The sequence below is a fragment of the Melozone crissalis genome, unplaced genomic scaffold, assembly GCF_028551555.1.
Source record: "Melozone crissalis strain CALT ecotype California unplaced genomic scaffold, PUWL_Pcris_2 ptg000057l_1, whole genome shotgun sequence".
Taxonomy (NCBI): Eukaryota; Metazoa; Chordata; class Aves; order Passeriformes; family Passerellidae; genus Melozone; species Melozone crissalis.
In genome coordinates, this window is record NW_026535835.1 from 4,687,995 (window position 1) to 4,715,204 (window position 27,210).

Sequence of the window (27,210 nt, forward strand, 5' to 3'; positions counted from 1 at the left end):
CTGGCCTTGGGCACTGCCAGGGATCCAGGGGCAGCCACAGCTGCTCTGGGCACCCTGTGCCAGGGCCTGTGCACCCTCACAGGGGAGAATTCCTTCCCAATATCCCATCCATCCCTGCCCTATGGCAGTGGGAAGCCATTCCCCCTTGTCCTGGCACTCCAGGCCTTGTCCCCAGTCCCTCTCCAGCTCTCCTGGAGCCACTTTAGGCCCTGGAAGGGGCTCTAAGGTCCCTCCTGAGCCTGCTCTTCTCCAGGCTGAACAAGCCAAACTCTCTCAGCCTGTGTTCATAAGAGGGAGGATAAGGAGGGAGGATAAAGCTGCTCCAGGGCCACCATAACACAGTGCTTCCTTTCATCCACCTCTTTTCTCTCTAGAGCACCATAATTAGGACTTTTGGGGTCCCCTCACCCACCCTGATCCGGAGAGCACATCCCTACAGCAGCTTCCCATATCCAACACACATTCCCTTCCTCCTGTTCCTTCTCTCCATCCTGGTATTGAGCTGGGAACTCTCCCATCACAAGTGCACTGATCTGCAAGAATCCCATTATCTGCATGATGCAAGTAAATCAAAAGGTCCTGTTTCATCCTCACATGCTCTGAGGGAGATGTTTTTCCCACAGGTGAGGCTGAATGGTGGTACATTCCTGCACACTGCCCATGTTTGGGTCCTGGAACAATCCTGAGCTTTCTGTCACAAGTGTTTAAAGCAGCCACTGCAGACTCCAACCATGGGCATATTTCAATTTAGGGATGAGTGGAAATGCCCTCCTGTCACTGCCCATTCCAACATCTCCCTCAGATTAAAACACCTTTCCCTGAGCACAAAGCAATGTGACACTCCTCACAAGCATTTATCTCCCACAGGCACACACTGAGTGTTTTTATTTCATTCTGGGTCCTGGTCAAGCTGTGTCAGGTCACAACTGAGTATGGTGCCCACCTGTCCATTAGTTATTCTAAGCAAAGTGTCTTTAAATTGATCTCACTGACAAAGCAAGTGCCTTTGTACAGGTAATTAGTAAAGCACACAGGTATTCAAAGATCTGTGTAGGGCACAAAAGCTTGTAAAGGAACCCACAGCTTACCCACAGCACTATTACAGAAAAGAAACCAGCTCTGGAGTTATCACAGGAGATATTTAAATGCCTCAGTCTAACTTCTTAAAATGATCTACTAAAGAATTTACTGTGTTCCACAATAGGTCCATGGCTGATATAGCAAAAATCTGTGGATAAAACCTTATACCTGCATGAGAGTGAGTACTCAGATGAGAACAGGGACACTAAAATAAGCATGGGTTATTTTTTAGAAGTCAGGGCTTCTCCAGTCCTGCCAGGACTCAGTGGTGTGGGCATGTGGCTGCAGTGAGACCAGGAAGTCCTCCCAGCACAAAGTGCAAGTTGCAGTGGTTTTTGGAGCTAAAACACCCTTCACAGGAAGGTTTTTGATTCTGCCAAGCTGCACTGCCTCAGGACCTCCCTGAGAAGGGTCATGGTAACAGGACAGTGATGCACCCTCCTAGGTGACAGAGCAAAACCTGAATTCAACCCTGAATTAGGAGACAGGGCTGCTCTGTTCTCAATCCTGACACTACATCGCTATTTAACCTTGGGCATGTTACTTGATCATGCAGGATTTCAGAGTCTGCATTAGCCTAATGAAGATAATAACAATAATCATGTGTGTCACAGATACAGTTGGGCTTGGTTATTATGTTCTCATGAAGTGCTTGGAAGAGCCCCAGATGAAAGGGAAATTAGGAGAAGGAAGATTAATTATAAGATGTGCATCCCAAATAAAAACCAGACAGGAACATTGTTGTTGCTGTTATTAGTGGAGAGTCTGTCTTATTTAGGCCAGCTTTTATTTCTCTGTTGGTAAAGCAGACCCATTTTAATCACTTTCCACGTTCAAATTTTATTTGTAGATGGTAGGCAGCTGATAAAGGCTGCTGAGCTTCTGATACTGCAGACATAAAAGCCTTTGATTGAAGGTCTGATTTCACAGTAACCACTGTCTGTGATATGACAGGCCTGACTGTGTTTTTACTGTTGTGAGGCAAAACAAGGAGCCAAAAGTTTACTGCCACTCTGAAGGAAAGACTGGGATTGAAGAAAAGGAAACATTTCCTGTGGCTAAACACATCATAGTGAGCATAGTCATAGTGGGAAGTTATATCAAAATTGGGTACTTAACAAAAACTTGTGCAAATGGAAACATCTTTTGTACAGTGATTTTGTCTCAGGAAGTACCAAGTATTTCTCATTTAGGTTAGTATCTTTTCCTGTTTCAACATGGGAAAAAGGGACACAGGGAAAGGCACAGTGACACATCTGAGCTCACATCCAGCTGAGCAGCACAGTCCAGAGAGACCCAAGAGTTTCCCCAAGCCTCAGCCTGGGCTGCGCTCCCTGGAGCTGCCTCCTCCTCTGCCAGAGATCACCCTTGTTCCTCCTGCAGCCTGCTGAGAGCTCCCAGACAAACTGCATCCCACACAAACTGCATCCCACACAAACTGCATCCCGCACAAACTGCATCCCGCACAAACTGCATCCCGCACAAACTGCATCCCACACAAACTGCATCCCGCACAAACTGCATCCCGCACAAACTGCATCCCACACAAACTGCATCCCGCACAAACTGCATCCCGCACAAACTGCATCCCACACAAACTGCATCCCGCACAAACTGCATCCCGCACAAACTGCATCCCACACAAACTGCATCCCGCACAAACTGCATCCCGGACAAACTGCACCCCGGACAAACTGCATCCCGCACAAACTGCATCCCACACAAACTGCATCCTGGACAAACTGCACCCCGGACAAACTGCATCCCACACAAACTGCATCCCGGACAAACTGCATCCCACACAAACTGCATCCCACACAAACTGCATCCCAGATGGAGACGATGTCCCAGATCATGGAATCCAACCTGATCCCCACCTTGTCACCCAGGCCAGAGCACTGAGTGCCACCTCCAGTCATTCCTTGGACATCTCCAGGGATGGGGACTCCACCACCTCCCTGGGCAGCTCCTTCCAATGCCTGAACCCCTTTCCATAGAGAAATTCTTCCTCATGTCCAACCTGAACATCCCCTGGTGCAACTTGAGGCTGTTTCCTCTCCTCCTGTCCCTGTTCCCTGGAGCACAGCCCCACCTTCCCCTGGCTGTCCCCTCCTGTCAGGAGCTGTGCAGAGCCACAGGGTCCCCCCTGAGCCTCCTTTTCTCCAGGCTGAGCCCCTTTCCCAGCTCCCTCAGCCATTCCTCACATGACTGACTCTCCAGACCCTTCCCCAGCTCCACTGCCCTTCTCTGGACACACTGCAGGCCCTCAATGAATGCCAAACTTAAATTCAGCATCATCCAGTGACAAATGCAGTTCCAACTCCAACTTCACTGTGATATCAAATTTCATTAAATATCCCTTGGGGTATTCAGTAATGAATTGCTTAAAAAATAGATGAGTACAGGAACCTGGGAAAAAATTAATAACTGCACATAGTTTCCAGGACACATAAACTCCTTGCTTTCACCTTGCATAGAAAATTTTCAGGTTTAAAAAAAAAAAAAGAGGGTGGTATTGAACCTTTCATTTCTCAAGAGTCAGATTTTTGAAAATTGTTGTCAGCAAGTCACCTACACCTTAATTTGTGGTAATTAACAATGCAGCAGAAGAAATAAAGTACATAGCCTCCTCTTGTTTCAGGAGAGACTGCAATAGAGCTAAAGAAGGAGCTTCACCCCTTAACTATAAACAGCAAAAGGCTCTAATTTGTTCAGCTTTGCTCATGAAATGTGCATTAATGCCTTAATGACAGGTGCACCTTGGAGTCAGGACAGCTAATCACTAGATCAGGAGTTAACCACAGTACAGGGCTCAGAGAAGCCCACATCTTTTTCAAAGAAAGCCTTGGCAAGGTCCCACAAGCCAGTTCACAGCAAGTTTATAGCAAAAGGTTATTTCCTAAAAGTAGAACTAATGATCCCTGTTTTTCTATGGCTTTATGCTTGAGACAGCAATCTCCAAGCTTTTTCAGAGGTGGTGGATATTTAAAATCTTTTGCCTTTGTGGTTTCTTTCACATCTCATAAAGATTAAGCTCATCTTCCAGGGACTCCCTCCTTTCCCTGGCTCCAAATGTCTGTGAAACCTCCAGCAGTATTGTATTGTGAAGAAATCTTCCTTCTAGTGTGGCCAAAATTGCCAATGGATTAAAACAGAGAGGAGGGAAATAATGAATAATCCAGAGAGAAACCAACTTACAAAATACTCTCTGTTTAAAAGAAACTGCTTCCACTGCAATTCACGTCTCCATTTATTGGAATTGCTGAAGTTCTTTTATTTTCTATACCCCATTCTTTCCCATAGTGACTTTCCTGTTTCAGAACAGCCATCTGCTTCACAGGTCCAGAGTCACCACAGCAGCTCCTCCTCTCCATACAGAAGCAGTATTATTCCACAGCATCTTAAACTTGGAAATGTGTGCATTATCCCTTGTCTCTTACAACTCTCTTCTCTTAATCAACACTGTCAGTCATTTAGTAAGATAAACACCACATAACTTTGGTGGTGGTTGGTTTTTGGGGTAGTCCCTACCTCCCATTCCTTATCTCAGGATGTTATGTAAGAAGGAGAAAGCTGTTAAAAATTCAGAGATAATCAAAATCAGTCACAGGTGCTGCACACAAGGGACTAACACTAAAATAAAGCAAACAGACCCTTCTTTTGCACAGAAATACCTGAACAGCTGAAGAGATGGGGTCAGGAAGAATCTGCTTAGCCACCAAATGGAACACAAAAGGCAGAGCTTTCATGAAGAAGCCCTGTTGGTGTCCTGTGAACTTCCTTTCTCACTGAGAGAAGGAAAAAGAAAAGATCCATTTCAAAAGTAAAAAGCAACTCAGTCCAAAATCTGGACAGTCAGTAATCCAGACACTGGTCCTGCACTTCAGTCACTGGTATCAGACACTTCTTTCAGGAAAAATGCCAATCCTTTTGTTCATTTATTCTTGAGTTAGACATTAAGCAGAAAATTAAACACCTGAGCTGTATGCCCATTAAAATGCTGCATTATGTCTAGGGGAGGAAATAAAAACAGTGCCAGTCTGAAGCAAAGGGAAAACCAGCCTCAGTGCTGTTTGGGTGTTGAAGGCAATGCACAGTATAGGAAATGCTTGTGTGGTCAGTAAATTTAGAGTAAATGAGGATTCAGGAAGTACTACAAACCCTGAGCACTGAGTTTGATACCATCAGATAAAGTGATTGTTGGATATAAGAAACTCTATGCCAAGCTGTGGGACATGCATGTTGGAGGTGGAGAGCAGGCTAAAGACCTCACCTAAGGGGTGCTGTGTCCCACAGACTCTATCCTGCTCCTGCCACTGGCTGGAACCATGCCTGGCCCTAAGCACCCTGCTGGTGCTGGAGGGGTTTGCTGGGCTGGTGAGCACCTGCTGACCCCTGCCCACATCAGTCCCTCTCCACCATGAGGGGTTTGCTGGGCTGTAGGGCACCTGCTGACCATTGCTCACATCAGTCCCTCTCCACCATGAGGGGTTTGCTGGGCTGTAGGGCACCTGCTGACCCCTGCCCACATCAGTCCCTCCCCACCATGAGGGGTTTGCTGGGCTGTAGGGCACCTGCTGACCATTGCTCCCATCAGTCCCCCTGGTGCTGGAGGGGTCTGCTGGGCTGGTGAGCACCTGCTGACCCCTGCCCACATCAGTGCCTCCATGGAGAAAGAGAAGGCAGCTCTGGAGGGAAGTGCAGAACACCCCAAGGTGCAGCCACAGGTGTCCCTGAACATGTTTGAGCACATAAGGGCAGCAGGTAAAAGCACCAGGACCTGACAAGAGGCACAGGTGAGCTGCCCCAGCACAAAGAGCTGCTTTCAAGCAGGCCAAAGCCAAGCTAGTGAGGGTGCTTTCAACTCAGGCCAAGCCCTGCTGTGAGTGGCACCCAAAGCCAGCAGATCCCTGTGCAGGTCTGAGCAGGCAGGCAGGTGCCCCCAGGAGGGATGCACTCCACCAAGGCACTGCAGCATTCCTCAGCAGCCTCCGCACTGCCGTGGTTCTCAGCCAGGGCCCCAGAAGCAGTTTGTTCCTTAAGCTCTTCCCCGCAAGGTATTGGAGATGATGGAAATGAAAACAAGAGAAAATTAATCTTTTTATTAATTTAGAAAGATGCAATTCATGAGTCATAGCCAGCTTGTATAAATAATGACATTGTTTAAATCTTATTTGTAATTATACTTAAAGCCAGAGACTTTCAAAGCTGCACTGAGAATAAGGCATCCAACTGTCTAATTTATTGTTATTTTAAGCAGGTACTGTATGCCCAAATTCCCTTGGCAGATTATATCTCAGTTTAAGTGTTTTGCTAGAGGTAATTTTCACATGTTCATGACAGCAGCAATGAGAGGAAGGAAATCAAACAAAAGAGAATTCCATCTATGTCATCCAATTTCTTCCTCTCTCTGGCAAGCCTGGAAGTGCTTTGTGCATGACTGAGAAACTGCACATTCCCTCTGCTCCACCTGGCTGGGCAGGGAAGAGAAAGTGGAAGTGAGGAAGGACCAAATGCAAGTGGTTTGGGAAGGGAAACAAACCAATAGGCTTTCTTTATCTTCAGTGCAATCTTAGAAAAATGAAAAACTGCTCTTTGTGAAACTTCTCATTCTGTGAGGCACCTGCTCATTCATTACATCAATGGTAATAAGGAACACAAACTCACAACTAGATCACCTTGAAAGTCTTGTTCATACTTCAGACTCCTGCATTCCCCAACCACAGACTTAAATTTAATACGGATCAAAAAATATGTCTAGAAAACTAGAAGTTACCAAGGGGAAAATAATTTGTGCTAATGCATTTATAAACCTGGAGCAGCAATCTGCCTAGGAAATTAGTCTTATTAACACCTCTCTTGAAATACCCATGGCATGCTTGGAGGGCACCTGCTGATCCTCAAGGAAATGGATGCAATTTTGAGGACCTGTCATACAGCTGGTTGATCTGGAAAAGTTGGACAGAGAACAAAAATGGTTGGAGAAGTGCCTAACATGTATCTACTGCTTTTAAATCCTTATCACAGTGCTGCACTTGTTGCATGAAATCCCAGATGTAGCAAACACATGGAAAATTATCAGCCTCCTAATATATATAGATGCTAGTAGCCAGAAGGATCACAGTCACGCATTTATTCAGCACAGAAGTTGGGCTGGGAAAGAGTTACCATCCATCTTTCCTTGAGACTCTGTTTTAACCATGAGAATTTCTACATCTAAGTATAATCAAATCCTAAAATCCTATATGTACTAGGACTGCAGGATATATATAAAAATATATATATAAAAAAGATTCAGAAAAATTATACCCTAAATCAGTTTAACTTTTTCCTTTCCCTGCTCCTAGGAATCTGGGGTGCTCCTCCCAAAATGAAGAAACTTGCCTTTCATGTCAACTCCAATTCCCATGCAACAGATTTCATTTTTGTTTTTTCTCCTGCTCATTTTGCTCCCACTTTGTGATGGAACTGACACTGAAGAATCAGAGCTACTCCTTGCACACTGAAACTGAAACCAAATAGAGCAGATTTTCCTTCTGTGTTCACAAACATGATCTTTGCCTTTTACGTGGCCATTATTTAAAAACACAAACACAGCCTTTTCCATCCTGGAACTGACTTTCAGTTTCTTCCTTGACTTAGCTGTGTCCCTGTCAGTGTCTGCTACAGGTAAGGAAATACAGCATTGATATCTTCAATGGCAGAGACTGAGAAATCTCTTGTAATTAATGCATTTTAAATGACCTGTAATTTCAGAGAACACCATTAATTCACCTCCTCACACGTGGGGTCACAAACTGCTCTTCCCTCTCTTCTGATACACCAAGGGCCCAGAGGAGGACAGCAGATATTGAGGGACAAGAGCCATTAGATTTGAAAAATTCAAGTGTTAGAAATGAAAAAGACATTTATCAAATGCAGATACACTCTGTCCTACTCAGACCTTCTTTTTTGTACAATTTCCTCCTTTTTATATTGTTATTAATGCCATTTTTGGGGAGAGAGGAGGAAAAAATATTCACCCCAAGCACATCACCCTAGGATACATGAAAAAGAAAAGACTGCATAAAACATCTCTAGACATAAAGTTCCTGCTGTGTGCTGGAGGCAGAGTATATCACCATTCAGCTAAATGGTGCAATAGAGAAGTGGAGAAAAACTACAGAAATTGCTTTGAAAACAAAAACAAAAAACTGCTTTCCTGGAGCTATCATCAGGTTTGCTTGTCAGATTGGATACCTTTTTTTTCTATGCTCCATTCAAATGCAAAGAAAATGCTTGAGGAAAATTGCTAGTTCTGATATTTACACCCTTCACATATGCAGCTGGAATGAGATTTCTGCTGTGGTGGAGCAACAGCATCAACAAAACAGTCTAAGCCTAATGGCAGTCACACTGCAAGCACTATTTAAACATATGCAAAGGATTTCTTGATTCCCTGCTACATATTTCCTAGCAAACTTCATGCTTATATAATTTTTAAGTACTTATTTTTACAGCAAATTTTAAGAAAATGGGCCAACTCAGGGTTAGATGAGTTTGCAAGTAGAACTGGAGGAAGGAGGTTAATAAAGGTAGATGGAATAATGTGTAGATGTGAGATTTAGGGACATGGTGACCTTGGCATGGGAATAGTGTCAGACTTAAAGGTCCTAAAGGTCTTTTCTAAACAATTCTCAGATTCCCTGAAAAATCTCCCCACTGCAGCAAGGAAAGCAGAAGCTCCACAGAAGTTCCACACAAGGCAAATCTTCCCTGAGTCACCAGCAAGCATTTGTTGTGTTTTAGTTTCCATCTGACAGCAGCACACGCTCTGCCTCATGCCATGGCTTTCCAAGGAAGCACTTACAGAATCAAACCAAATTTTTAGAGAAGTAGGATTTAAGAAATGCCATCTCCTATGAGATTTGGCATTCTCCTTAAAACAGCCGTTACTGAATACTGTAAGACTGAGCCCCACAAACCCACATGGTTGTACAAAAAATCCCCCAAACAGGAAAAAACCAGGCTCCAAATCCAGAATCCGAAAGCTATTTATCTCTAAGTTCCATAGCAAAATTGAAAGGTCTCCTCATTATAGTGGCCACAGTTGTGGCAATTATTATCTGTAGGGTGTAAATTTCCATCAGACTTCAGTATCACATCTTTTATTTTTTTGCAAACAGAAAAAAATAAAACTCTGCAGCCATAGAGCTACAGGTAAATAAAGCTACAGGTAAATAAAATCCTCTGCCTTTTGCTTTGTTAACAAAACACTACCATGCCTTAAGGATGTTGTCTGGGGTTTTGCCCCCACAAAAATTTAATTGCCTAATCTTTCTTATCCAATCAGCACAGTGTCCCAGTACTTTGCTTATCAGCTGCTTATTCCCAGAAACCTGCCCTGCCCTGATCCTCTCACTGCTGCTCCCCAAGTCACCTGCCAAAGCAGCTACTTGTGTGGCCATGCCCAGAGCAGAGAGGGAGCAAAATCACCTGGAAGGGAAAGGGAAGGGAAAGGGGGAGGTATGTTATTGCATTACTTTCCCCTCCCTGCAGAAAACAATGGCTGATTTGCCTTATAAGACAAAATTAACAATGCTCCTGCCTAAAAATATTCCAGAAAGCCTTCAGAAATGACCAAACACATTATTCCAGCTGAAGCTTGTCCTAATCCTCACCTCCATTGCTCCAGGTAGATACAGGCTGGTTCCAGAGCCTCCTAAAGTGCTCTGAGTTGCATCAATTTCCTCTTCAAGTCCTTTATACCAACTGATATGTTCTGAAACACATCCATTTCTGTCACAGTACAGGTATTTAAAAGCCCTCCATCAAGCTATTTTTACTCACAGCCCTTGCCCTCTTTCTCCCTTTCACACACACACACACTCTCAGAATAAGCAGGGAAAGCTTCCTGTTTTAATGCACACTTCCATCAGCAGCAAACAAGAGGTGTGAAAGGAAGTTAGGCATGCAAGTCAGCTCATTCACAAATGAAGTGCCTGTTCATTTGCAGGAGCACTGGAAGGCCCTGCCAAATAACAGGAGGTGAGCAGCAGTGCTTTTCCAGCAGCCTGGAAACAACTGGAGCAGGTAGAACACAGACACCTCCATTTCTCTGAGAAGCCATTTCAGGATCAGCTCCTCCTGGTTGCTGCTCCCAGTTCCCAAGCACAAGGCAGACATCAGCATCAGCACCAACACTACAGTATCAATGACAAATAATAAATTTACAGGGCCACTGTGAGTCGTGATTGTTTGGGAGGAGTTTTTATGTGCCAGAGAGCCTGGCAGTGCTAGGTGGGAGAGCAGAGAGGCTGAGTTATCCCAGGGCATGCAGCAGGTCAGAAGAATGGACCTGGAATGGAAGAATGGAATGGACCTTCTCCCTGTGCATTCTTTGTGTGCCTGCTGAAGGACCCTGACATGACTGAGCCTCCCCTCTCTCATTTTAACCCTTGCTGTCCTTGCCAGGCCGCATCAGCTGAAGAGCACAGAGATTTCTGCAGCAGGATCTGCCCCTGTGGGCTCTGGGCTAATACTTCATGGCAATGCCCAAAACCAAGCCTGAGCTCTCTGTCCCTTCACCCATTTATTCTAACACAGGGAAATAAAGAAGTGAAATCCAGATCTCAGTTGTACAATATAAACACTCTGCAACTGCCCTGTATTCGCACTAACATGAAGATGCTCAAGCCCAGCTATTTTCCTTCCAAACTATACATTACTCAACTTTGATCAAGACATGCATATTCTTTCCTCTCTGAAACTTTTCTCCCCAAAATAAACATTCTTCTTTCACAATTTAATGTCTTTCTAGAAACCCACTACTAACATTTCACAGCACATTTGAAAAATAGATGCTTGCAGCCTATCAAGTAAAGCATTTTGCTTAAATTACACACTCCTCTTTCATTTAATTCCAGCATGTGGTTTTGCCTTCTCCATTGCTGGGCCTGCACTAGAGAACACTGCAGGCCCATGTTCTGCTTCATGTTAATCAACATAAAACCCATTAGTGTGTTGAGGAGCAGATAAAGATGGTCAGCCTTATCACTGAGGGTGCCAAGGCAGAGAGATGGAGGTAAGGAAAGGCAGGGAAGGAATCCATGCCTCTGGATTCACACAGGTGATCTGTGTGCTGAGCAGAGCTCCAGATCCTCACAGAGCCCTTAACTGCAATTCCTGAGTGTAAATGGAACCAGTCCATAATTACTGTACAACCAAAGAGCCTTCCCCAGGCATTTCAGACTCAAGATGCATCCATGACTGCTTTAGTAAGCATCAAGACTTCAGTAAATTTTAGAGCTGAGCAGAAAAGTAAAAACACCAAGAGCTGAAAGCACCTTTGTACTTGAGACTGACCTCCATCCACAGCTTCAGTGACCTCATAAGCCCCTGAAGATCTGAATAGTTGGTTAATTGCATTTATTTCTCATGTCCTCTTATTGAGAGATCCATACTGAGGCTATGAGAGCACGACAGCCATAACAACAGCAGATGCCAAGAGGATAAAACCGATGTAAAAAGCAAACAAAGAGTAAGGTTAAATTTCTTTGGACTCCAAAAAAAAACCCCAAACCCAACAAAACCAAGAAGAAACCCAACTGAAATGATGAAAACCAGATCAAAGTGCAACTCACATCCATCTCTCCTTTCATCTCAGCATTTCAAGTTCTGAGATAAGATAAAAAATTATACATTCTTTCAGTTTATGATATAACAGTCAAACATATGGCATAAAATGAAGAGACTGGGTGCTAGCTGAACCTCAAAGCATGTAGCTAATGATTTCAAACCAGCCAAAAGCTCATAGCAATAGCTGATCCTTCCAGCAGCTGATAGGAATTATACAGCAGGGCACATTATTTGGAAAATTCTTAGATTTTCTATAACAAATGCCTCAGAATTGTTCTCACAGTATTTTATCTCACATATTGAAGGACTGCAGAAGAGGACAGCCTGTTTGTCCAGCACACCCTTCTGCTGGATGGCTGCACTGCTTTCCACAGGGTACAAATTTAGAGCTAACCCACAACCCAGGTGCTTCCTCCTCACTCCCAGCAGGCACCTCCTGCACCCCTGTGCTCATCCTCATCCTCACTGCCTTCCCAGGGCTTTCTGACCCTGCAAACCCAGAGCTGCTCATCCTCCCTGCCAGGCAGGAGCCTCCACCTCCACCAAACAGAGAAAAACCATGCTGGAGAGTTTAAAGTGCTCAAAATTCCAGCCCAGAAAGAGAGAGCTGCCCATGGCCAACATTTCTAAAGGCAAAATTACAGCATGTGGGAATTACAGATCTGCAGGCAAACCAGCAATTTGTGAGGAATTCAAGTGACCAGAAGCGACAAATTAGGACCACAACGCTAACAAAATTAGACACAGTCTCCTTTTAACTCCATCTCTATTTTAAGAGCTTTTTTTTTAAAAAAAGAGAGGGTTTGTATTTATTTTGTTGTTAAAGTTTCCATGACATTAGGCTGAGACTATTTAAGAACAATGTTCCTCCATCATTTACTCTCTTTACCTTAGGATGTGTAAAACCTTGTCCATGCCTGTACAAGGAGGTGTCTCTCAGCCCTTGAACAGTGACAGAGTCACCCAGCAAAGATAAAATTCAGTAGCCACATGAAAATTTCAAACATGCTGCTTGACTGGAGGCTGTCAGCTCTGGGATTTTTTTTTAGGTTCCCTTGTATTCTTCAGTCTTCTCCCAACTGGAGGCAATACTAGAATCAAAAGGCAGCTCTTTCCCAATGAGATTCTCACTCATCTACAAGTCAATAGACTGAACTATGGAAAAACAAAACAAGAACCGAGCCAATTTCCACCCTCTCCACTCAATAACAATAAAATCACACAACAGCATCTTTAAAGCCCTGCCTGTTCATTTGGATAATTACTCTAACAGCCCATCTAGGCATGGCCTCAGCCCTGTCCCCAATGGAGAGACCAAAACCTGAAAGAGAAGGAGGAAACAGCTCATCTGCTGAACACAATGTTCGGAAATGTGAGGTGAACATTCCTCACCACAGCAAGATAAATGTTCCCACCCCACAAAGAAAGGGTTCATATTTCATATATTTTCTATTGTTTGAGCTTGCTTGTACATAAGCAACTACATTTAGCAATTAGCAATGGGAGAGACTGAGCAGCTAAAAAGATTATCAGGTTTTTAACAATGCAGCAGCAGAATCAATGAGGGAGGCTGCACCCTGTTCAGTTCCACTAATGCTCTCCAGTTCCAGCAGAGACACCTTGCCATGGGTACTGTTACCTGTAACACTCACTCATGGGATGTGCATCATCTGCTGCACAAATGAAAATTACCCATCACAGGAGAAGTTATCCACAGTGAGGGATCTGCAGCAATGCACTGCCAAGGAAGCCAAACACCACCAATTTAGTGCTTAATCTCAGCAGGGCTCTTACATAGATCCCCTGTGCTCATCCTGTCTCACTGGTGTCTTCAGTGGTGGAAAGGGAGTGGATACACAGCTGTATGGAACCAGAGAATTCTGGATTGAAACAAGTCCATACTTTGAAATGTGAAATATTTCAATGAGATGGCTTTGTGACATAAGGAAATACCCTGTAGGTAGTGATGGAGAGGGTGCTTTTGGAGTGGTTTGACTCCAAGGAGTTCATCAGGCAGTGAAGAGCACACAGGAAGGGCTTGCACAGCCCTGGCAAGTCTCACAGCCTGGTGCCTGTTCCACACTCATGGGCTGCTGCATCTCCAGCCTGCCCAGACAGCAGCTGCTGTGGCTGGCACAGGGTCCTGCCCAGGGAAAGGGCAGCAGTCTTGTACTCAGGGAAGGCACAATGCCCAAGGATCTCAATAGAAACAGCAAGAAAGGCTTTACCCACCTACAAAGGGTTTCAAAGAGAAGTCTGCAGTGTTCCAAGAGTGACTGCTCCAGCTCCAATGACACAGCATCCTCACACAGTTATCCCTGCCCAGCAAGTGCTGCCTTTATGTGTTCAACAGAAACCTCCTAACACTGCCTGCTCTAGCTTTCATTACATGCTCTGAAAGCACTCCTCTACTGGACCCTTACAAAATAATGCAGAGTGTTTATGGACAAAGACAAGCTTTAGAAGGCTGGCAAGGAATTAAGTGTCCTTAGAACTATTAATTGGGATGGAAGGAACAGGGAACACTTATCAGAGCAGGCTGCTGGCACACGAGGTCACAGCAGCAGCCAGACACGGCAGGTGCAAGCCATGAAATCTGTGTGCACATTCTGCAGGGACAGCTTCAAACAGAGCTGCTCTTCTCTGCTCTGGCTGCTGCTGCTGCTTAATTTGATTACACACAAGTGAGAGCAGGGGGAGGGAAGCGAGGACAGGAGCAGGACCCTCGGGCACCCATGAGAAGGCACTGGGCACCCACAGCCGCGGGCTCTGAGCAGGAGCCCCGGGAATTGCAGGGGCACCAGGCAGCTGCCGCGGCACGAGCCGCTGCGAGACACAGCGTGACTTGCTTTCCCCGCAGCAAACCACAGGCCACATAGCAATTTGGAGTGGAAAGATGCTATTCTGGATTTAAAGGGAAAGGAATCTGCCTAAAGAAACAGATCCTGGAGCAGGAGGGTCTGCAGTCCCCGTGTGAACACCCCTCACACACACTGAAACCCTTGGTCCCTAACACTTGTGGTGCTGCATTCTTCCAGCTTCCCACCAACCAAGCTTCTTCCACTGCCTGCCTTTCTAAGAACTGCCAAGGGACTCTCCTGTAACAACAATCTCTAACCTAAAATTATCCAGAGCGTGCTCTTGCTTCCCTCTAGCCCTGAAATCTTACAGAAGAAGCCTAGGAGAAGGAGCCTGTCCTTTAAAAGACAGAATAATTCAGTCTCTACTGAATTAAAAGGAAAAAAACCCAAAGCAAAAAACCCAGAGTCCAGAATCAGGTCCTCCAGACTAAGCCCAAGAATATCACTAAAGAAGAAAAATTGCTCTTGTTGGGATATTTAGAAACAAGATATTTTTAAATCTACCTTAAAATTGTTATAACACTACCTACCAGAGTCTAATTATACTTTCATAATTATATGTATTAATATCTAAAGTGTGTAATTACAAAGGAGCCGATATATTTTAGAAATGCCATACTTAAAAACCTATTTTTTTTTAAATAGAAACTTCCTGCATGACTTTAAGATCTGTATTTTAGTTCTTCTGTCTTGATGACTCCATACTAGCAGAGGCAACTGGAGACCACATGTTTGAATGGAAGCTGCAAACAGCGATCTTCCATATTATGTCAAAGGCATTGATCAAAAAAACCACCAAAACCTTGCTCCTGCAGAATGAAAGAAACACCTGAAAACAGTGGAGAAATAAAATTAAATTAAAAATAAATAATTAATAATAATAAATTTTCTTCTTAGCAGCTTCCTTCATTAAAGCAAAAACTTTTATGCATTTGTTTTAATCTACAAGAGAACTGGAGCATTGAAAAATAGAGATCTTGGCAGCTAAAAGGGTGATTAATGGAATTTACAATCTTAATTATCAGACCAGTGATACAAATCTACTGACTAGTGGTGTCCACTCCATGGCTGAGCCTGCCTGCTGTTTTCTGGCCAGTGACCACAGGTGGGACATCCATGACTGCCTGGACAGTGGGAGCTGTCCCACTGCTGGGCTCAGGCTGTGCACACAGAGCTCTTCTGCAGGCAGCAGGGGCCCAGGAAATCTCTCCCACTCGGGGCTGAAGTGGTTTGTGCCTCAATTGCACAAGTCTGAGTGAATAAAACCAAACATCATCGGGTTACAAAGCCCAGGAATTTCTAAATGGTGATGAACGTATTTCCCATTCATGTAGAAAATGAGAAGGGATGGTATAATAGAGCTTGACTAAATATTTAAATCAAAATTGTTAAATCCTGATTCAGATTTGATTGCATCTGCTTACAGACAGAGACCTCTCTCCAGCCACTCACATAACTCCTGGTTTTATTCAAACATCAGCTCCACTTCTGATTTATTCTTGTTAAGTGGCTTTCAGCAATGCAATGATTTAAATGCACACTTGAGAGGCAAATGTAAGCTTGCAATAAGGTGCAGTTTGACATTTAAACCATTACATATTTTTGAACATAATATGACTACAGAAGCATTACTAACTTTGGCCACTTCCAGATAGAAGTTTAAAAAGCACAGTGAAATGCAGGCCAAAAGTGATTTATATCTCTTTTCTTCAGCAACTGTTGAAACTCTCTGGATTCACAGCCCAAAACCCTGAAAATTTTGATTGCTTTGTAGTAACATAAAGTGCTGCCACTGCACCTTAAACAGCTGGAATTGCCAACATATAAGAGGAGAAAATTTTGACTACTTAAAAATATTTGTAATAGTCAAATCCTCATGAAGGAAATAGCAAGTGACCCTAAACTTTAGCAGATCTGCCAAGACCCTTCTATAATGAAGTATTGAAGAGAACTCATTTCTTTTATTGCCTTTGCAGCTCTTCTGTACAGTTCAAGGTACACCCAGAGCTGAAAAGCAACAGATGCTGGGGAGGTGTTGCTAACTGCTCCTGAGCACCCAGCATCCCTGTACCTGTAAAAAGGAGATGAAATAAACACAGAGGTGAAGGAAATAAAGTTATTTCCTCAATATACTAAGAAATGCTGTTGGAGAGAGGGGCAAGGGAGGAGAGCAGGAGATGTACTCACTATGGGTCCCAACAACCTCATGTTCTGACCAGTGACTCAAGGTCTTTCATTAGGGATTGAGGAATTGCTTGTGCAGTCTCTATGTAAATGCAGATGAGCACAAGCATCACAATTCCTCCCATTTCAAGGGGAAAAAAAATCTTCCTTGTCTTAATACCAGCTGGGAATAAAACAGGCAAACACCAGATATTACCTGATCAGCACATTGTTCTTAGACTCAAAAATCAATGACTAGAAGCCAACACTTGGCATTTTCTGTACTTGTTATATGAAAGTCATCATGGAGAGATTAATGTTGGCCCTTCCAAGCACTATTACTCAGGTACTTTGGTACTTCTGAGTTATAAATTCCTGGAAAATTGCAAAGGGGAAAAAAAAAGTCTCATATCCTAATACTGTCACATTAAATAATTTTTTGTCCTCTGTCTTCTCTTCCCCATGAGAAAAGGAACTAACACATCCAAGACAGAGCTGATCAGAAACTGTCAGTTTTAATCAGAGCACTGTAGCTGTCAGTCACCAGTGGCCCTTGGGTATTTTGTTTCCTGAATATATAAAAGATTGTTATCCTGAAAGTTAGTCAGCATTTCTGCCTGCTGGACGGAAATAACAAGACTATTAGGAATGTTTTAACACTGGTATAAGTGCAGCAGAATTTGAGTTCTAATAGCTCAGCACACCAACACAGTAATGACCCCTCTTTATGAGCCACACTACTGCAATAGAAATAATTTCTCCTTATTGCATAGTTTGCACTGTTGGTATTTATTAATAGTGTTGCAATTCTGTATTAATTATTATTTAGCACTGAGAACACGCCTGAAACTGCACAAAATTAGTGCCTGGCCCAAAGTGCTTCAGCAGCTCTGATTCAGCATCCCATAAACAACATTTCATCCACCAACCTGCCCAGGGACTGAGGCCTGGGCAGCACTGGCACTTGGTCAGCTGATGTCACATCAAATTATTTACATCCTACAGCTTGGGACAGCCAAGCCCTGGTGGGTCTGGCTGGGGCAAAGTTTACAAGCACCAGTCTGATGGAAAAAACCACCCAACACTAAAGGCAATGTGAAAATGAGAATACAGAATCTCATGCAAAATTCTCAGAAAAGAAATCCTGTCATAGTCTCCCATTTTCAAATGAAAAGTCTCACTGAAGAGGAACACAGCAAGAGCACACAGTGATTTGTGAACTTCCCAAACTGCCCACCTGGTAGGAAAGCTGAACTAAAGCAGCTGCCTAAGGCAGGATGAAAAGCAAAACTTCCAAGATCATGACCACCACACAGCACAAATCACGAAATGCAAACGTGACAGGCAGAGAGAAGTGAAAATCACAAATCAACAGCAGGGCAAGACCCCCCCCCCTCCACCTTTCAGATCCATACTGTGTTGTTGGCAAACCCTCCTGAGGGATCACTTGTCTGAAATGAGAATATGCAGAGAGCACAGATCAGCAAATCCCAGGACAGCCATGGGAATCAGAGGAAACCTTCAGGCAGGTTTCACTCAGGCCCTGCACACTTCACACAGACACCAGTCCTGCTGCCATTGTCACTTCACCCATTTTTGTTGTTTTCCATGCTGCCAAGAACACAGAGCTGTATTCTAGGACAGTAATGATATGTTACTAATACAAATAGGGAAAATAGGAAGCTATGAAACAAATCATTAACTGTGATCTGTTATTTACATAATTATTGGCAGAAGCCTGAACAAGGAGTAAGATGGATTACTGCAGTTTTGGTTCAGTGCAGCCTTAAAATAAAAAAATTAAACAAAAAAAATCATCACATGCCAAGGCTGAAAGGATTTTCATTCCAGCATGGGGTTCTCTCACTCTGCCAGCCAAACTCCAAGCTCTTACTGCAGCTATTCTCCAGATAAACACTGGGCTTTTCCCCCTGCTCTTCTGTTCAGCTACTGCAGTTGTTGGCCACCAGCAGAAGCATAAGAAATATATAAGAAATACATTTTAAAAAAGCAACAACCAAAAAAAAAAACCCAAAAAATAAACAAACAAGAAATCTCTATAGGAGATAATATTGCTCACCAATAACATAACCCTGGTATGTTCATATTGCTCAAGCCTGAACTTAGGAAAGGCAAGGCACAAAGCCTGGTTTTTCTTCTGTATTTCTCTCCCTTCTCTAAAGCTAAAATTGCTCTGTGATTTCAGTTGTGGCAGGAGATCAGTTCTGGAGAAGGAGGATTGGTTGATACCTATCTCCTCAAAACCAGAAGCACAGAGGATGTGGGATGTTGTTCTCACAACATGCTCCATTGCTCTCTAGAAGGTTCAGCTGACAGAAGACTTCTGCAATTTTATACAGTGAGAGATAACGTGGTGGTTCCAGCCATGCCTTGTGCAGAGGCTGCCCTGAAACACACAGAGCACCATGAAGAGTGGACAGAGCCCCCAGAGCATCCTGAGCAGCTCCTTCAGGAGCCTTCCAAAAGAAACCTTCAGCCACTGACTGTGACAGGCCCAAAGTCATGACCACAAGTGGGAATGATTCCATATCCTTTCAGTCAGCCAGGACCCCTTACATCCTCATCCTCCTGATTTTTTACACACTGTTGTAAAACCAGGAGCAAGGATATTGGTGCTCCCTCCCTTTCACTTCCTTTCCCTGCAACCCTACAGAAATAGCTGGGTTACATCAGACAAAAACACTCAAAATAACAATGAAAACAGATGTGTCAAGAAAAGAAAAGCCATGCATGAGATACCTGCTGTGCTCAGCAGTTCAGCAGTTCTAGGTGGGGTACTCATCCAGTCAATGAGAGGTTTTACAGCACCAGAGTCAAAAGGGGGCATCTAATAGTTTAGAACTCAGTAGTAATAACTGGGGGATTGTTGTTTGGTTCAGTTTGTTTGGGGGTTTCTTTCTCTTATTTTGCCCCTACCTGTCTCAGATTTGCCTCTTGATTTTCAGACCAGTTCACCAAAAATTCAATTTACAGGAGAGGTCCATGCCAAGATGTGTACTCAAAACTTTTCTGGAAACCATGAGGTGTTGTTCACCTCACTTACAGCTCTCTGGGCTCTGAGCCCAAGCCCATTTTGCTCAGCTCCCATTAACTTCCCTGGCCCCTTAGGCACCTCACAGGTTCTTTGCAGAACTCATTTTGCACAAACACATTTTTTCTAGAACATTCATCACCCTACATCCATAGTGCCAATTTCCACAAAACTCCCTCAGCCAGAAGGGCATCATCCTCCTTTAACCATTTCCAACAGACATCTTCATCCTTTCTCCTGTGATGCTCATCATTTTTGGAAGATGCTGTTTGTAAACTCTTGTTGAAAGCTGCCCTTTTCTTCCCTCCTCACCCCTTGGCTATACTGCCTACCAAAAAGCCACATCTGCTCATCCTCTGGGACCCTCCCACTGACCAGTGCTGTCTCTTGTGTCCCTCTGGCTCTCCACCCTTGGCCTGCAGCTCTCTGATATATCTTGGAGATTTGGACTGTAAGCACTTTGGAGGCACCACCTGATTCCATAAAAGCTGCACAACAATGTCCTGGTCTATAACACACATCAAGCAATGATGATGCAAACAAGGAACTCAGAAGAGTTCTGATCTCTGGAGTTCCTAATTTTTATCTGTCTAATAAAGTCATGGTTTCCCATTGAATCTCCTGAAGAGGTACCAGGAGCAGCTTCTGATAGTTGTAAGGAACCTCAACTTTACAAACTTTACCTTTAGAAACTTTACCTTTACAAACCTTATTTGATGTAGGTGATACATTATAACACCTTTCAACCACGAGTTCCTCAGCAATTGAAATACCAAGCAAGAGCTATGGGATTTTGTATTACAAGAAAAGTCACCAGTTTTTAACAATATCTGTTCAATTTATCACCCATCATGCTACGTCATCGGCAGCTCATTTGCTTCTCATGCACAGTGTACCAGAAAAAATGAAGAGTAAATGTTCTCAGTTAGTCCCATTTATTAGAATTTAACCCTCTTGCAGCTTGGTGTGGTATTTGAAAAGTCTGAAGGAATGATTACAGATTTCCCACACTTTTGACCAGAGAAGCTTTATCACAAAGCTGCTGGTGTTGACAGTCACAGAGATCAAGGGACTAGTAAAATCATTACATTATTCTTAAGAACACACTCAATATTTATGAGTATATTAACTCCATGTAATAAAGGCCACATTCTCTGGCTGTGATGCCTTGGATGCTTTGGGGATAAAATTAATCAACATGCATGAAAGAGGATCTCAGAGTCAAACAGGAAAATCTGCACATAATAACAAAGATAGTTAGTATCTGGCAAAGCTACAGCACAAGGAAGAAAAAAATACTATGATTAAACATAATAAGACTTCACTTGAAATGTAAAATACTGTGGAACAAATCCTGCCAGCTCGCATAAGAATCAGCAAACAGGAAGCAGCAGCCTTTGCAACACAGCCCAGCACACAGGGAAAACAACACTGGAGAACAAGATGCTGTGGCACAGTCCCCATCACTGTGCTGCAGAGCACTTTCTGTCTCCTGCTTTTGAAGTGCATGAGGTTCAAGTCTAATTTCTGCTCCCAAAGCAGGACTTCTTGTATTTGAGTCAGTAGCAGGTCCCTGCTGCCCAAGTACAACACTGTCATCCTTTCTCACACTCTCACATGTGTGAGCTGGCAGCACTGCTGCCTCAAGTGCATTCTGTCAGTATCATTTTCTAATATTTTCCAGCATTACAGCCATTCCAGAGCTGTGTCCTGGGTGCTTGCACTGCCTCTTAACACTTCCCTCCCTGAAGCTATGAGCACTGAGCACGGTCTTGTTACAAGGGGAGAAGGGGCTCTTTTATCCCATTCCATGTGAATTCCCTGACTGCATTCACTAAGAAACACTCAATGGGGCACTATGTTACTATCAGAAATGTGAGCTCACAATAAAAAGAAGCAGTTTTGGCTCACAACCTCTTGAATGTCTTTGCACTTGAGAGTTAGTGCTGAACCCTTCCTAACCCTTCAGCTGCAGTCTGTACTACATAGTTGTAAACTCGACTTTCAACTTTCAGCGATCATTTGCATGTGTGTATCTTCAAAGAATGGCATTTGATTTGCAACTGTGTGTTGTAATGAGAGGCTAATTAACACAAATACAGTTATTAGCAAGTTGCAGACATTTAAAGGACAAATCCAGCAGACCAAAGTCTGTGACGTACTGTGTGACAGGGATGGAGAACCTCAAGGATGAGCTGATACCAGGCAAGGCTCTGCCCCTAACTCCATTACCACAGGCAAATCACCAACATTCTGCAACTTGGTTTCCCCTTCTGTAGTGGGATAGTGAGACTCATTTACTTTGCTGGGTAGTTCTCCAGCTTAATTAAATCGTTACCTTTAAATTAAAGCACTAGAGAAATGCCAGGAAGTAGCATCTGAATTAGAAGGTGGAGGTGACACCCTAATGAAGCAAGACTATTTCCATCGTCAACAGCAGGCACAGTAAAAGGTCACCCATGGTATAATTGTGAAACCACATTCCAAGCTTCTGAAGGCAAGATGACTTTTCCCAAAACTTCATTAAGGAGGAAGATATGTCCTGGCATCATGGGATGGCTGAAATCCTGCAGTTTCACAGGAAATCTGCAATGGTTTCATTATTTTTGTTTTCCTCTTGTTTGCTATCCTAATAGCAGTGAAATATCACAGCTTTTGAAAGAATGCTTTCTCCACAGGCAGCTGTTATCAGTATGGTCAAAAACCTATTAAGAAAATTGCAGAGGATCATTTCCCTTCAAGTTGGTAATGCTCAGCACTGATTGAGTTTTCAATCTTTTCTTTACAAGAGCCACAGCAGAGGCACTGGCACTTTTTGTTTGGGACAGCTTCTCCTAAACATCAGTATGTTCCAACATACTCCACACACGCTGGAAATTTCCAACTCTTTGTAAACATAAAAACCTTATTGAAATACACACTACTGCTGTGCAGACTTTTTATTTTTAAGTACTGGAGGAAACTCATTCTGAAACCTTAAGAAACAGGCCAGTCCTCAGTGGAGGCCCATTTTCATCATGCACTCCCAAAAAAGCTGCAAACTTAGTGTCAGGTGTGAAGCTGTGTATGCCCTGTATCTTGGAAACTGCACTCAAGCTCTGTCCCAGATACCAAAAAGGCAAATCCCATCATAAACTCATTTAGTCCATTCTGGGAAGTCATTAAACCAAAACCAGGAAAACAGGCAGCTACTTCCTTGTGTGTTGCACTTGAAAAAAAGAAGATTATCCAAAACAAAGTCGTTACACACAATGTTTATGTTTCCAGAGTGTAAACACCAAGAAATAACACATTTACTGTTTGCTTTGTAGCAATGCAAAAGCTTTTACTTTTAAGGGCAAGATGTGCTATAGGACAGGTCAGCCTAGTTCTTTCTATTACATAAGATGCTCTTACATTGACTGGATACATATTATCCAGTTTCTGTGAGGCTATGTTAGAAAATAGTGGAAAATACTCAGGAAATTACAACTGGAAATAACTCTGTATATGATTTTTTCCCAGTAAATAAATACATACTTGCATATACTTTGTATGCTTATGGTGTGTATATATATATATATATATATATATATATATATATATACACTAGCTTTTTCTTATACTTTTTGGCCAATCCAAATGATTGCAACTAAGTTCTCAAGTAAGACAGAAGATGTACTTGGAGTATTGTGAGTATTGTGCCCATACAGCTGGATACTCTGTTTGCTTATGTCTGTCTGTCAGCTGCTTGCTAATTGTTTTTGAGGCCACTGACCTGCCTTTGACTAAATCTGACAGCAGGAAGAAGTCCCAAAGCTTCCAACACTTTCATTTTAAAAAAATGGTTGGGTAGATGCAAGACTCATATAAGACAAGGAGAGAAAGGCTAATGACAAAGGTCAACTTATTTGACATCAGAGAATCCACAGCAGGGATCACCCTGGAGACAAATCCTCAGGAACCAGTTTCCATTGGAACTGCTGCTCTTCTAACACTTATTTCAAATAGAGCTGGAACCAGAAATTAATTCCAGTTCTCACAACAGTCCACTGGCCTTAGGTAAATCATAACTTCTGATGCTACTTCCCCTGCCATAACGTGGCTGGTGTTAAAATCCCTTATTAGGTTGCTGCAACAATTCATATTTGCAATGTACTTTGAAGGTCTGGAGAGTTGTATTTACTAATTATTACCTGTCTTGAGACATGAGCTGCATATTCAAAGTGCTAGCTTGATTCATCTGCAAGTGCACATCACATAAGCATGTGGTATGCACTAAGACTCAAAATACAAAAGTAAAGATTACTTTTAGAGAAGACTTTATAATCAAGTCAGTTTTGAGCTCAAAACATATAATTTTTATTACCACAACTCTTCCATTACACTGGATTTAAATTATTTCATGTTTTAGATTAGCACTTTATATTACACCAGTTTGAAAAGTAAATACCGATTGACAGAAGACAAAAAGCCCATGCAAAGTTTGATTCTGTCCCCAAAGGCAAGTCTGATGTCTGAGATTTTAAACCTTTGATATCAAGCTGCATGTTAATAGATAAGTTCCACAGGGCAGTTATTGAGCACAGTAATACCAGAGCTTGTCCTAGGAATACCAGCAATCACAGCACTGGGTTTGGCAATGCCACATTACAGTAAGAAGGCACTTTTATCTTCTGCTTGGTCAGGCACTTTCCAGCCTTTCCAGAAAAGAAGATGCTTTCAGTTCTTGCAGGCAGAGAAATCAGATGGCAAAGGTCTCAGTGGAAGTGCTAGAGCAAATAGGTGAACTAGATGTGATTTTGTTTTTTTTTTTTTTTTTTAAAGATTGCATGATGGGGGGAATAGCTTCCTAAAAAGGAAACTTGCCATGCATTAAAGGTGCTTTGTAGAAAAACTCCACTTAGAGAGGTCCCTATTTGAGGGCAAGGGAGCACACTACAATTTCCTTCAATAATAACAGGTTAATCTTCTATCTTCAAGCTTCCTTCTGTAACAGGCTGACTACCAGCTGAGTACTTAATATCTTCCAATACTGGCCTTTACATTTCCTGAAGGAACAAGCCACATCTAAAAAGAAAAACAAAAAAGCCACAATGGTGCCAGCTAAATTCTCCTTCTAATCCTCCCCATCTCCCTACTCCAGACAAAATAAATACAACCTGGCCAATTTATTCTAACAACAGTGACTTAGATTTATGTCCCTTGCTCTCTATCACTGCCCTACAAGCATATATTATTTTAATGTAGTATAAACAAATATTGGATTTGCTTAACACCACATTGAGTCCTGGTGATTAAAACATATATATGCATAGAGAAAAATTTATACATGCACAAACCCCTTTGTAAGCTCTGAAGATAAAATTATCAGTATTGCCAAACAGAGAATATGTATTATATTCTAATGACATGAGACAGTTGATTACCAACAAGCCTACTTCATTTCTAATTAGAAAAAGTTCAGTGATGATCTTCTTCCCTGCTGTTATTGCCTGACAAGAATAAACAAGGAGTCCTCTCTAGGGATGGCACAGTAAACATCCAAACAGGCATTTGCTTTGGAGCTGAGCTTCACCGTAGTAGTAAGTACTGAGGAGCATAGTGGCTCGCACACTACGGCTGGTCACACACCCACCAGCGCATCATTTTGAGTGTTTACCTTAAGAAAACCGAGCTTTGCAAAGTGCATTGCAGCTGCCTAGCCGCTCCTGCCAGCTCTGCCGCCACCCGCTCGGGAGTTCTGCAGGGAAGGGACCCTCCTTGGCACGGGGCTGAAGGGCAGCCGGCTGCTCCAGGCTGGACGCGCTCCGCAGAGACAAAGCAAAGGGGATTTGCTTCGCTGCGATTCTCACCCAAGGACACCCCGCTCGCCCGGCTCCCCCCGTGCGGCAGCAGGCTGTGTGTGTCTCCCCGGCCGCAGCTGCACCTGTCGCCCGCAGCGCTCGCCCTGTGCCGGGATCGATAACGCGTCTGCCATCACCCCGAGCCTCGCCGAGCGCCCTCCGCTCGCACCGCGCTGCGGACACCGCTCCCTCCCGAATCCCAGCGAGCGCCGATTCCATTTCATCGAGCCCACACAAACAAAGGGCGCTCCTCTTATTTTCGATAAAATTCACACAAACTAGAGAACAATACCGGAGGGGCCGCACAATGGGCACCGGCCGCGCCGCATCCCTCACGCCATCCCTTCTCTCTAGCCCCGGCTCGGCGGGCGAGCCCCGCTGACCCGAGCCCGGCACAACCCCGGGGACGGCGGCGGCTGCACCGTGCCCGGGAAGGGCTGTCCCCGGGCAGCGGGGGATGCCCTCACAGCCGCGGGGTGCGCTCACCTGCCACGGTGTACCGGTCCAGGTAGTTGAGCACGTTGCCCACGCTGAGGATGCCGGCGGCCGCTACCCGGGCCCGGCCGAGGGTCGGCGCCTTGCGGAGGGCGGCGGGGCGGTCGAGGTGCTTGCCGGCCGCCGGGGGGTTCATCCTGCCCGACAGGGTCTGCACCTCGCCCTCGGCACCCCGGCCGCAGCAGCCCCGCTCGCCGTCCTCCTCCTCCTCCTCGTCGCCAGATCGGAGCCGCCCGCCGCAGACCGGGCTGCTGCCGGAGGAGCCGTCGCTTTCCAGGCACATCATGGGCTGCGGGAGGGAATCTCGCCGTGCGGGAGCCCGGGCGGGGAGACCGACAGACAGACGGACGGACGGAGAGAGCGACCGGAGCGCGCTCAGCGCCGCATCCCGCGGTCGCCCTGAGCCTCCCCGGGACAGGCCGGCAGTGACAGCCCGAGAGGGGCTGAGCCCGGCGGGGCGGGAAGCTCCGCCCCTGCCCTGCGCCCCGCCCCGGCTCGGCGGCCGTGCGCGCCCCGCCCCAGCGGCCCCGAGGGCTCCGTGCGGCCGGCCCGGGGCGGCGCAGCAGGGCGGCGCCTCAGCCGCCCTCGAACCGGCCCTAGCAGGTGCCGCCTCAGCCGTGCTGTGCACCGGCCCTTCAGCCGTCCAGGGACCAGCCCGTAGGGGTTCCTCCTCATCCGTCCTCAGACCGGACCCGAGGGGTCCGGCAGGCGCTTTAGGTCGGCGCCTCCTCTGTTTTCAGTGTGGCCCTGAGGGTGTCCCCTTCAGCACCCCCCAGGTGCCCTGAGGGAATCCCTCAGCCCAGCAAGGAGCGGGTCCTCCCTCAGGCCGCCTCAGACCGGGCGGTTCCTCAGAAAGCTCAGCTCGGCCCTGAGGGATCCCCCCTCAGCCCAGCCCAGCCCGGGCATGAGGAGGTTTTCCCTCTGTGCCCCTCAGGTGATCCCTCAGCCCGGCTGTGAGGGGATTCTCCCTCAGTTCACCTCAGCCCGGAAGAGGCCGGGTCTTACCTACCCAGCATCACCAGAGCAGTGGGTCACGTCATGAATTTCCTTTATCTACCTTTGTTATACTTCAGCACTGCAAAACGAGCTTGTAACATACAGGTGGAAGCGTGGAAGT

At 44.7% G+C, this 27,210-nt stretch overlaps 1 protein-coding gene across 3 annotated transcripts in view; it reads right to left on the reverse strand.

Annotated features, from left to right (window-relative positions):
- Window positions 1-26,520, reverse strand: part of SPNS2 (SPNS lysolipid transporter 2, sphingosine-1-phosphate) — a 134,463-nt gene extending 107,943 nt beyond the window's left edge. For all 3 annotated transcript variants that reach the window (XR_008483782.1, XR_008483781.1, XM_054287198.1), the window contains exon 1: window positions 26,085-26,520. Coding sequence is in view for 1 of the 3 variants with exons in the window: in XM_054287198.1 (XP_054143173.1) it covers window positions 26,085-26,379 (295 nt within the window). In the remaining 2 variants the exon portion in view is untranslated. The remainder of the gene's footprint in view (window positions 1-26,084) is intronic.
- Between the last annotated feature and the right edge of the window lie 690 nt (window positions 26,521-27,210).